We start from the raw sequence: 12415 nt of genomic DNA, 5'->3' as shown, positions 1-12415 counted from the left end.
GCTCACGCCGCCCCGCGCCTGCTTGCGCCGGGCTACTGGATTTGGAGGGCAGGGCGAGGTTGCTACTACTCGGGCATGTGCCGCCGCCCCGCGCCTGCTCGCGCCGGGCTACTGGATTTGGAGGGCAGGGCGAGGCTGCTGCTACTGGGCATGTGCTCGCTACGATGGTGGTGGTGCTCGTCGCCGCTGTCCTGGCCGGGTCGTTGTGTATTACCTCGCCACACGCCACACGCCGCACACCAAATGTTTGATAAAATGTCTGAGAAAATAGAGGTCAACCTTGCGGCTAGCGCGCTTCCGTATCAATCTCCGGACCTCTGTGTGGACGTAAAACACGGACACTTGCGAAGAGATAGTATACTCCTACAGGCTAGCGTTGGAGATGCCCTAACCGACTCAGCCAGAGGGTTTCAGCGGCTATAAAATTTGCTCTGTAGCCTGCGCCTGCGGTTACGTCTGATGACATTTCGCTTCTCCTGAAACTGAATGTTGAACACAGTAGATGATGCGTCGTTGACAAGTAGGCTCATTTTGAGAGCGGGCAGTGCAGGTACTACCCAGTTGCGAACTCAATACATGGTAGAAATGAACGAACAAGTATATCAAGACTCATATAACTTCAGATAAAGCAATAAAAGAAAATGCCTTTCATGGAATGGTCTAAAAGCTACAGTAAGATAATTTTCCACTTCTACCTACATTCAGAGGAAAGGAAAGCCAGCAGAACGATCTGTCACCCTATGTGTAACTCTTTTGATTTTCTCATTTCTGTAGCACTGAGATTTTTCTTTCTTACAAAAAATATATAATATAAAGATGAGAAAAATGGAAAGGGCGAACAGACAATTGCTACAAGGTCGAAGCTGCTGGGTGAGAGGAGCACGATATCACTCCAACCAGCTGACAGCCGTCACTCTAGGGCTTTACTTTCATGTACAATTTAGAGTAAATGAATGTCATACCGAATCGAAGTAGCTGAGCCCTGACAATATGTTAGTCGAAGATTCCGAAACTCTGAAGCAGGCGCACCAAGGAGCAACCTCAGTCAAATCCTTCAGTGCTGTGCAACTCACCCGTTATCTCCATCTATGTACACAAAACTACAGTCCTGCAATGCAATGTCTACGATACGGGTACTCAGATCGATGTTATACTTGGAAAACCGAAGTTCTGATATGTTCTGATTTGACCATCATGGCCTGCTGTCACGATCACTAAGCCCCAGGCCGGCGGACTCGGAGCTTGATCAACATCGCCGGGATGGGTTGTATTAGACTTGGGGCTTTGTTTTGTTTTTGTCATCAACTCTTCGGGCCAAGTCGCGCCATTGTTACATAAATTGTTGCTCTGGTCCTGAACAGCAGGAATCTCGTCCTCTTTAGCAGGTTCAGATCCAAGTACATGACCATTACCAGCCACACTGTCCAGGTTATCTTGCTTCCTGGAGATAGCTCTATTAGTCATTCTGGCGCCGGCACAAGGCCAAGCAACAGCAACTGTTACTCTCTCGCAGCGGAAGTTCTCATGGGTATTTGTGACAGGAACAATGTTCTTCTTTCTGCTTGGTTTGGAATCATCACTGTATCTCCAGATATATACACGTGAATCCTCACTCGCAGAAATAATGTACCTCCCGTTTGCAGCTGAACAAGCTGAGATTTGGCTGCTGGTGTTCTGAAACCCTGAAAAACGATAATAGTAACCAACTGGCAGAATAGAAAAAGGTTCATTTTCTTGAAAGTTGAAACAGATAGCGAGTGTTGTAAAGGGAAAGATTGTGTGGAAGTCAGGCTCATCAACAGTACGCACGGGATGGGGTCGGTGGATGCGGTGCTATTGGACCAAACCAATTGTCACAGGAAGCCGAATCAATATGATATGCACCAATGTGGACATTACCAAGCTCAGTATTACCTACCTTTAAACTTGTGAAGTAGTTCGAAGCCATCAACAACTCGGATTCTTGAGTCCGCAGATGTGACAATGACCTTTGAAGAACTTCCTGGGATAAACTATTGAGGAACTATCATTCAGTGTCAGTACATAATGGAACAGAACAAATATCTCAAGTATGCCAGGTGCTTGAGATAAGTACCTGGAATCCTGTGATTTTCTTCTGACTGGATCTCTTTTTCTTGAGTTGCAGGTCAATTTGTTTCTTGTAACAAAGCATATTATCTAGTCACAAAATATAAACATGTTAGGCATGTAAAACATATAAACTTCAGTTTGCACAACTGGATAACAACAGCGAATGCAATCTTTAGATAACAGCACTAGCCGAGTCCTCAGAAAAAAAGGGGTCACAGCAGCAAAATAATGCAACTAAACGAGAGAGGGACAGATATATACCAGACGTGTCATACACGTGGCAATTGCCCTTGTGGGAGCCAATGAGTGCACTCTGCAGAAAATATAAAAACGTGTTAGAATGAACATGCAATAAGCCAATAAACCCTGTTGACCAATTTAGAACTATGAAATAAGTCAAACCTGTCCATCGGGGGAATAACATGCGGCAGTAATCATTTCATGTAGATCAACCCAATCAACAATTTCACGTTTCGGTATACTCCAGATTCGAACCTTCTCATCCAGAGAACCACTAATGAAGTATCTATCATCAACAGGGTTGAACTGGATGCAAGTCACTGAATGAAGAAATGATATGAGAAATTTCAGGACAGTGCTATCAGTGCATTTAATCGCACATGGAGAGAAATCTTCTGAAAACATAGTTCTTAGTTCTTACCATAGTCACTGTGGGAGAAGGATTTCAAACAGTAAGTGCTTGACATGTGCCACAACCGTACAGTTTTATCCATTGATGATGAAAGCAAGTACTGCACATCAGTTACAAAAGGAAGCTCAGGGACTGGAATAACTGGTAACAAAAATAAACCATAACAAATTGTGCTGCTACATTCCTAGAATTATCGTTTGGATAAGTGATTATATCAGAGGTCCCTGATTTCAAAATTAGCTTGGAATGCATTAACTTCAATAATAAGTCAACATTGTAGATGGAATCGATTAATTTGCAAATTCAGTATTCGTCTTTCATGCAGCAGATTCCCCCAATAAATTGTTGAATGTGCCTTTTGTCACATGGCTACAAATTTAAGGGCATATAAACCTAGTTTGAACTTTTGGGACCAAAGTAAATCCAGGTGCATATTGAAGGATCTCTATGATGCAATATATTCAGAAGCAAAATGTCCTTCGCATATTTATCTATTTATTAAAGTACTCGGAAGAGATTCCTAGAGTTTCTTGCATAGAAACCTGAAAATACATGTTCAGGTTCTGTACAATGGACGGCAGCTTGGGCTAGCAAATTGAATTTACAATGATATGGATAGCATGGTAGATAATTCAGCTAGCGAGTAATTTTTTTGGGCGAGATGGCCAATGTCCTAGTTAGTACTATATTATATAACGCACTGCAAGCTGAATTTCAATTGAAATTACACACCATGCTGAGTTGGCGCTAAACACAAATTTAGATATGCCAAGGAAGTATACATAGTCAGGAAACCTGAGTTAAGTAGACAAGTGATGGAGTAATTAACCAGCGGTACTTTAACGCTATTGCCACGAAATATTATTTTTATCAATTTTCTCTTCTCTGTGTGCATGTTTCCACACACTCAGGTGTGCAAACGGGTGCGGGTGTGGTCGCGAATATTTTTTGGACAAGATGGCCAACGTCCTAATTAGTACTAAACTATAACACACTGCAAGCTGAAGTTCAATTAAAATTGCACACCATATACAATTTGCGCTATAAATGTAAATTTAGAGATGTGAAGGAAGAATAAATGACCAAGAAACCTGATTGATGATGGAGTAATTAACCAGAGGTACTTAAATAATATTTCCGAGAAAATCATCATTTATCCTTTTCTCTTCTTTTGTGTGTGAGTGCGTGTATCCGTGTGTGGTGGTCAGAAATTCAGAATGGCCGAAGTAATATGCAACTGCACACAGTTGCCTCTTTGCTGGCACCACCCCCGCTCACAGCTTAAAGAAGCTCATAATAGTTTTTCGGAATCTGATCTTGTGTCACTGATGAAGGTTTGACAACTCTCCTCTCACTCTCTATCCAAGCAAACAGTGCAAAATTTACATGTCTCTCATCCCAGTGTCCTGGCCCTAGCCAATCCACTTTTAAATTTGACATGGAGTAAAACAAAGTGCTTCAATAAATGGAACCAATTGGAACAATAGATACATAATAAATAATGCAATTTGCTAGAGCTCAAGGGTTTGCATGTGTTGGTTCTCATTAAGTCTTAATGTGATAAATGAACAAGAAATAATGCAAACAGCGAACCAACATTGCAAAACTGACGAGACAAGGTTCGTAACTGCTTATACTCTTCATCGAACCTTGTTAAATTTATATGATGTAGTCTTCCAGCTAGGCTCTGGACATAATTATTTTCAAATAATTCAACAGATTAATGTGTATTTGTTATGTATGTGTAGTACATGACCCAGCACCAAGTTAGGGACAAGATCCTCATATTTTATCAATTAAGAAGAATCCAAATATGATAAGATAGAGAGTTCAAATCTCACATCCATCTTGTGGATCAATTAAGTCATCCTATACAATTGGACTCTCGTACACCTCTGATCAAGCCAGAAAGTAGAAGAACAGTTCTTCTACCTAGCCCCCGGGGTGGCCACAGTCTCTACCTCTCTCAAAAGTCCTAGTTCATAAGTCTTTTGCTTCAACATCAGATTGCCTAATCCTGAACCAGCTAGATTTACATTTCTAATACCAGCATTGTACACCAGATCAGGATGCCAACTTGACAAGGTAAGACAACGTGGTGTCCCTAGTCTGGTTTTCCATTTCTAAATACAGAAATGTACTCCCTCCGTAAAGAAATACTAGACTTTTTAGATCACTAGAGAGGGAGTAGTTATTATCTAATCACTGGGACTATTGTCCATTCTGAACTTCATTCTACTTAAAGCACATTCTGCATCTCAAGTTTACACTCAAAACTAGTATTCACACATTGAATTGAAGCAAGACTACAACGTGTTAGCTTTACCTGAGATTTGGACCAGCAGAGATCAAGCACATCCTTTAAATGCCCTGCGAAGGTTATAACAGGCTTCTCAGACAGTGCAAACACATGCTCTGGCACCATCAGCTGGTCTGAGCCCCCAGATCTCCGACTGTGCAGATCCTTTGCCGGCAGCTTCTTCTCCCAATGGCTGCCCTCTGTAGCAACAGATGCTAACATTGGCTCCGGTGACTCATCACATACCATGGCAGCGAAAGGATTGCAGGTCCCATTATCTTCCACCTCCCTCTCCTCCTTCATCATTCCAGAGTGCAACACCTCCCAAACATGGATCACGCAATCCTCTCCAGCAGTTGCAAGGTATCGCCCATCAGGACTAAACTTGATGCTCCAGATGGACCCTTTGTGCCCATGTATCTGCTGGTTCATGAACAGGCCAGTGAGCTCCTTGTATGACTTGCCGTTGTGCCGCACCTTGACACGGTCTGGACCATGGCGTGCAACACCATCCTGGCTGTCTTCTGTAGCCGAGCTGGAGTGGCGGCCACCCTTCTCTGAGGACGTGTCCTTATCGTCGCCGCGGCGGTCACGTGAATAGGTGACCATGGAGCCAGCCGCACTGCGGATGGTGTGGAGCCAGCTGCTGCGCCGCCTAGAACGTGCCCCGCCATTGCTGGAGCCGGAGCTGGACCTCTCCATGGGGGTGGAGGCGCCACTTTGGGAATTGGAGTTTGGGTTGGAGTTGGTGACGCTTTGGCGGCGCATGAGCTCCTGGACGATGGGGGAGCGGCCGATGAATAGCTCGAACTCCTCCACGGTAAGTTGGCGGCCGGTACCAACCTCGCGGAGCCCGGACTCCTCCCTCACCACGAACTCGCTGCCGTCGTCGAGGTTCCTGATCAAGCAGCTTGGGTCCTCCTCGACCGCCTCCAGCGTGGCACTGGCATCTGATGCGTCGGACGAGGTGGGGCGCAAACGGCCGCCTCCAACCGGAGGCTTCGCGGTGGAGGCCCCGTCCGATCTGGACCGCGAGACGGGAGAAGCCGGCCGCGGTCCCACATCGTCGTAGGAGGCGGATCGGCCCATCTCGAATCGCGCGAGGGAAGGGTCCCCCGCGAGCCCCATCAGCTGGAGCAGGCGGTGGCGGCGCTCCTGGATGGGCGCCGGCTGGGAGGTCCAGAGGTCGAGCGCGGCGGCATCGTAGCGGCGGCTGCGGCGCGGGAGGTCGCCGCCGTCGTCGTCCGAGGCGGAGGCGGAGGTGGAGGAGGCCGAGGAGGAGAGGATGCGGTCGAGCGACTCGTAGAAGAGCTCCTCCGTGTCCTCCTCCCCCTCCTCCCCCAGCACCTCGTCTTCCACGCTCATCGCGCCGCCGGCATTGGCCGCTGCCGCGGAGATCGGGGCCGCGCGCGCGCCCGGGGTGCTCGAGGAATTGCGCGACAGTGGGAGGGGGCGGCGTGGGCGAGGCGAGGGGGGGGGGGGGGGGGGGGGGGGGGGGGGGGAGGGGAGGGATGGCGAAGTCGTAGCAGCAAAGTGGCGTCAGATCCAGCAGTTGGCCACTCCCTGCCGCGCGCGACAGCTTAATCGCGACCCGCTGTTGCCTCCCTCCTCCCTGATTCTCTCCTTTCCTTTCCCCCGCCGTCTTACTTAAGGGTGGTTGGCGCTCGCGTCGCCGTCGCTGCTGTCATCGCGGTAAAATGTCCTCTCCTCTCCCTCACCTGCGCTCATGGTGGTGATGGTGGTGCGGTGTCGTTACTGCCTGCCGGTTTCTACTGTGTAGTGTGTGTACTGCCCGGTGGTAACTGGCGGAGGCAGAGGCAGAGGCGAAGCGTTCTCCGCTCGGGACGGGCGAGTTAAATTCGGGTGCCGTCGGGGCCAACCTGGCAGTGAGGGAGTAAATTTTGTTCCGTCCGGTCCGACAGGGGTAACAACCGCCCGCGCCGTTTCCGATCGCAGCCGTGTCGCTGGTGTTTTTATGACGCCGCTCTGTGGACAAGGCGACGAGATGATTGCATTCACGGCTCGCCGTAGCAGTAGTACAATTGTTTTGCCCTTCCTTTTTGTGCGGATGCTATGCGCCGGTCGACCGGCCCAAATTTCGGCCGATCGCGGTGCTGCCATGTTGGATGTTGGATAATCTCTCTTCGTCTTCGATCTGAACACAACACTCGTAGGAATCACGCCACCAGCGCTCGCCGGCAACCCGTGTTGTCGCACTCGCTCCGCGCTTGTCCTCAACCATGTGCTCGCCGGCAACCCGCGCGGCCCCGTGCTCGCCCTCATGTCGATTCCAGTGCGTCTGAGTGCCGGTTGTGGCATGCCGGTCTCTAGTCGTCGCGTGTCATCGTCGTGTGTCGTTGTCACCGTAAGCAAGACCACTGCCTCCCGCAGCCCCGACGACGGTTGCAGCGCAATCTCGTGTCGATCGTAATTTGGACAGTGTTTGTGCCGGTTGCAGCAAAACAATAACATGGTTCCGGAAAAACAATACCATAGTCCAATAAAACACAAAAAATGCATGGTTCCAACAAAACAAATGCATGGTTTCAACAAAACAAATCATGGTTTCAACAAACTCGCCAATCCCAACAAAAATAATGGCTCATCGTCGATGGCTCGCAGCAAAAATTTCGGCCGGTCCCATAAAAAAAAACTAGTTTCATAAAAAATGGATCGCCATCCCCGGTCGCATCACGTCTGTCCTAGCAAAACAACTCGTCGGTTGTAGCTCAATGTTTTGTCGGTTGCAGCATGTTCGATCGGCCTCTGTGTCATCACCTCGCTCCAGCATCGACGATTGCCGGTTGCAGCACAGGTGGCCACCGTCTTCGGCTCCCTGACGTATCGCTTGTAGCACTGGGCACCTCCGATTCCAGTGAAATGCAGCCACACCCCTGAGCGCCACATTGTCGTCTGATAAGTCTCCAACGTATCTATAATTTTTTATTGTTCCATCCTATTATAGTATCAATCTTGGATTTTTTTAATATGCATTTACAAGCAATTATATATATAATTTTTAGGACTAACCTATTAACTTGGTGCCCAGTGTCAGTTGATGTTTTTTGCCTGTTTTTAGTTTTTCAGAATATCAGTACGAAACGAAGTCCAAATGTCACAAAACATTTTAGAGATTTTTCTGGACATAAGAGACCCCGGAAGCTTCGGGAGAGGATCAGAAGATGGAGCAATGGCCCACGAGGCATCAAGGCGTGCCTAGGGGGGTGGGGCGCGCTCTGGTGGCTCATGGGGCCCACGTGGCTCCGTTTGACCTATCTCCGCCTCTATAAATTCTCTAAAATCGAGAAACCAACATAGAGCCAGCCGAAATATTTTTCCCCCCACAAATTCCTCTTCTCGTGAGATCTCATCTGGAGGCCTTTTCCGGCACTCTGCCGGAGGGGGAATCAATCACGGAGGGGCTCTACATCAACCTTGTTGCCTTTTCAATGATGTGTGAGTAGTTTACCACTGACCTACTGATAACCCACAAGTGTAGGGGATCGCAATAGTTTTCGAGGGTAGAGTATCCAACCCAAATTTATTGATTCGACACAAGGGGAGTCAAAGAATATTCTCAAGTATTAGCAGTTGAGCTGTCAATTCAACAACACCTGAAAGACTTAATATCTGCAGCAAAGTATTTAGTAGCAAAGTAGTATGGAAGTAACGGTAACGGTGGCAAAAGTAACAGTAGCAGTTTTTGTAGCAATCATAACAGTGGCAACGGAAAAGTAACTAAGCAAAGATCAATATGTGAAAAGCTCATATGGCAATGGATCAATGATGGATAATTATGTCGGATGTGATTCCTCATGCAACAGTTATAACATAGGGTGACACAGAACTAGCTCCAGTTCATCAATGTAATGTAGGCATGTATTCCGAATATAGTCATAGGTGCTTATGGAAAAGAACTTGCATGACATCTTTTGTCCTACCCTCCCGTGGCAGCGGGGTCCTATTGGAAACTAAGGGATATTAAGGCCTCCTTTTAATAGAGTACCGGACCAAAGCATTAACACTTAATGAATACATGAACTCCTCAAACTATGGTCATCACCGGGAGTGGTCCCGATTATTGTCACTTCGGGGTTGCCGGATCATAACACATAGTAGGTGATTATTGACTTGCAAGATAGGATCAAGAACTCACATATATTCATGAAAACATAATAGGTTCAGATCTGAAATCACGGCACTCGGGCCCTAGTGACAAGCATTAAGCATAGCAAAGTCATAGTTGTTGGGGAACGCAATAATTTCAAAAAAAATCCTACGCACGTGCAAGATCCATCTAGGTGATGCATAGCAACGAGAGGGGAGAGTGTTGTCCACGACGTACCCTCGTAGACCGAAAGCGGAAGTGTTATGACAACACGGTTGATGTAGTCGTACGTCTTCACGATCCGACCAATCCTAGTACTGAAAGTACGGCACCTCCGCGATCTGCACACGTTCGGCTCGGCGACGTCCCGCGAACTCTCGATCCAGCTGAGTGTCGAGGGAGAGCTTCGTCAGCACGACGGCATGATGACGGTGATGATGAAGTTACCGATGCAGGGCTTCGCCTAAGCACTACACCGATATGACCGGGGTGGAATCTGTGGAGGGGGGCACCGCACACGGCTAAGACAACTCTCAACTTGTGTGTCTATGGGGTGCCCCCCTCCCCCGTATATAAAAGGAGTGGAGGAGGGGGAGGGCCGGCCCTCTATGGCGTGCCCAAGGGGAGTCCTACTCCCACCGGGAGTAGGATCCCCCCCCCTTCCCTAGTTGGATTAGGAGAGGAAGGAAGGGGGAGAGAGGGGGAAGGAAAGGGGGGGCGGCCCCCCACCCAATTCGGATTGGGCTTGGGGGGCGCACCCCTTCCTAGGCTCCCTTCTCCTCTCTCCCACTATGGCCCAATAAGGCCCATATACTTCCCGGGGGGTTCCGGTAACCTCCTGGTACTCCGGTAAATGCCCGAACTCACCCGGAACCATTCCGATGTCCAAACATAGTCATCCAATATATCGATCTTTATGTCTCGACCATTTCGAGACTCCTCGTCATGTCCGTGATCATATCAGGGACTCCGAACAACCTTCGGTACATCAAAACACATAAACTCATAATACCGATCATCACCGAACGTTAAGCGTGCGGACCCTACAGGTTCGAGAACTATGTAGACATGACCGAGACTCATCTCCGGTCAATAACCAATAGCGGAACCTGGATGCTCATATTGGTTCCTACATATTCTACTAAGATCTTTATCGGTCAAACCGCACAACAACATACGTTGTTCCCTTTGTCATCGGTATGTTACTTGCCCGAGATTCGATCGTCAGTATCTCAATACCTAGTTCAATCTCGTTACCGGCAAGTCTCTTTACTCGTTCCGTAATGCATCATCCCGCAACTAACTCATTAGTCACATTGCTTGCAAGGCTTATAGTGATGTGCATTACCAAGAGGGCCCAGAGATACCTCTCCAAAACACGGAGTGACAAATCCAAATCTCGATCTATGCCAACCCAACAAACACCATCGGAGACACCTGTAGAGCATCTTTATAATCACCCAGTTACGTTGTGACGTTTGATAGCACACTAAGTGTTCCTCCGGTATTCGGGAGTTGCATAATCTCATAGTCATAGGAACATGTATAAGTCATGAAGAAAGCAATAGCAACAAACTAAACGATCAAGTGCTAAGCTAACGGAATGGGTCAAGTCAATCACATCATTCTCTAATGATGTGATCCCGTTAATTAAATGACAACTCATGTCTATGGCTAGGAAACTTAACCATCTTTGATTTAACGAGCTAGTCAAGTAGAGGCATACTAGTGACACTCTGTTTGTCTATGTATTCACACATGTACTAAGTTTCCATTTAATACAATTCAAGCATGAATAATAAACATTTATCATGATATAAGGAAATATAAATAACAACTTTATTATTGCCTCTAGGGCATATTTCCTTCAGTCTCCCACTTGCACTAGAGTCAATAATCTAGATTACACAGTAATGATTCTAACACCCATGGAGTCTTGGTGCTGATCATGTTTTGCTCGTGAGACAGGCTTAGTCAACGGGTCTGCAACATTCAGATCCGTATGTATCTTGCAAATCTCTATGTCTCCCTCCTTGAATTGATCGCGGATGGAATTGAAGCGTCTCTTGATGTGCTTGGTTCTCTTGTGAAATCTGGATTCCCTTGCCAAGACAATTGCACCAGTATTGTCACAAAAGATTTTCATTGGACCCGATGCACTAGGTATGACACCTAGATCGGATATGAACTCCTTCATCGAGACTCTTTCATTTGCTGCTTCCAAAGCAGCTATGTACTCCGCTTCACACGTAGATCCCGCCACGACGCTTTGCTTAGAACTGCACCAACTGACAGCTCCACCGTTCAATATAAATACGTATCCGGTTTGTGACTTAGAGTCATCCGGATCAGTGTCAAAGCTTGCATCGACGTAACCATTTACGACGAGCTCTTTGTCACCTCCATAAATGAGAAACATATCCTTAGTCCTTTTCAGGTATTTCAGGATGTTCTTGACCGTTGTCCAATGATCCACTCCTGGATTACTTTGGTACCTCTCTGCTAAACTAATAGCAAGGCACACATCAGGTCTGGTACACAGCATTGCATACATGATAGAACATATGGCTGAAGCATAGGGAATGACTTTCATTTTCTCTCTATCTTCTGCAGTGGTCGGGCATTGAGTCTGACTCAATTTCACACCTTGTAACACAGGCAAGAACCCTTTCTTTGCTTGATCCATTTTGAACTTCTTCAAAACTTTATCAAGGTATGTGCTTTGTGAAAGTCCAATTAAGCGTCTTGATCTATCTCTATAGATCTTGATGCCCAATATATAAGCAGCTTCACCGAGGTCTTTCATTGAAAAACTCTTATTCAAGTATCCTTTTATGCTATCCAGAAATTCTATATCATTTCCAATCAACAATATGTCATCCACATATAATATTAGAAATGCTACAGGGCTCCCACTCACTTTCTTGTAAATACATGCTTCTCCAAAAGTCTGTATAAAACCATATGCTTTGATCACACTATCAAAACGTTTATTCCAACTCCGAGATGCTTGCACCAGTCCATAAGTGGATCGCTGGAGCTTACACACTTTGTTAGCATTCTTTGGATTGATAAAACCTTCGGGTTGCATCATATACAACTCTTCTTCCAGAAATCCATTCAGGAATGCGGTCTTTACATCCATTTGCCAAATTTTATAATCATAAAATGCAGCAATTGCTAACATGATTCGGACGGACTTAAGCATCGCTACGAGTGAGAAGGTCTCATCGTAGTCAACTCCTTGAACTTGTCAAAAACCTTT

At 46.7% G+C, this 12415-nt stretch overlaps 1 protein-coding gene across 2 annotated transcripts; it reads right to left on the bottom strand.

The window, feature by feature from the left end:
- Nucleotides 1-618: 618 nt before the first annotated feature.
- Nucleotides 619-6663, bottom strand: LOC109746366 (uncharacterized). 2 transcript variants are annotated; one of them, XM_045229944.2, is made up of 7 exons: nucleotides 5070-6663; nucleotides 2753-2843; nucleotides 2494-2651; nucleotides 2353-2404; nucleotides 2096-2178; nucleotides 1919-2023; nucleotides 619-1682 (listed from the first exon to the last, which is right to left on the bottom strand). In XM_045229944.2, the coding sequence occupies exons 1-7, from the start codon at nucleotides 6405-6407 to the stop codon at nucleotides 1500-1502; spliced, it is 2010 nt and encodes a 669-aa protein (XP_045085879.1). In that variant the 5' UTR covers nucleotides 6408-6663; the 3' UTR covers nucleotides 619-1499. The 2 variants fall into 2 exon arrangements, with proteins under 2 accessions (XP_045085879.1, XP_020161069.1); XM_020305480.4 differs by having other exon boundaries at nucleotides 1919-2012.
- Between the last annotated feature and the right edge of the window lie 5752 nt (nucleotides 6664-12415).

This window comes from Aegilops tauschii, chromosome 6 (genome assembly GCF_002575655.3).
Source record: "Aegilops tauschii subsp. strangulata cultivar AL8/78 chromosome 6, Aet v6.0, whole genome shotgun sequence".
Classification (NCBI taxonomy): domain Eukaryota; kingdom Viridiplantae; phylum Streptophyta; class Magnoliopsida; order Poales; family Poaceae; genus Aegilops; species Aegilops tauschii.
Note: the sequence above shows the minus strand (reverse complement) of the source record. Positions and strands in the feature narration are given on the sequence as shown.

Coding starts and splice junctions, on each gene's coding strand:
- LOC109746366 (XM_020305480.4), bottom strand. CDS start 6,407: ATGAGCGTGGAAGACGAGGTGCTGGGGGAGGAGGGGGAGGAGGACACG. Junction 2,844..5,069: donor TCTGCTGGTCCAAATCTCAG/GTAAAGCTAACA, acceptor ACTGATGTGCAG/TACTTGCTTTCATCATCAAT. Junction 2,405..2,493: donor GTTATTCCCCCGATGGACAG/GTTTGACTTATT, acceptor TATTTTCTGCAG/AGTGCACTCATTGGCTCCCA.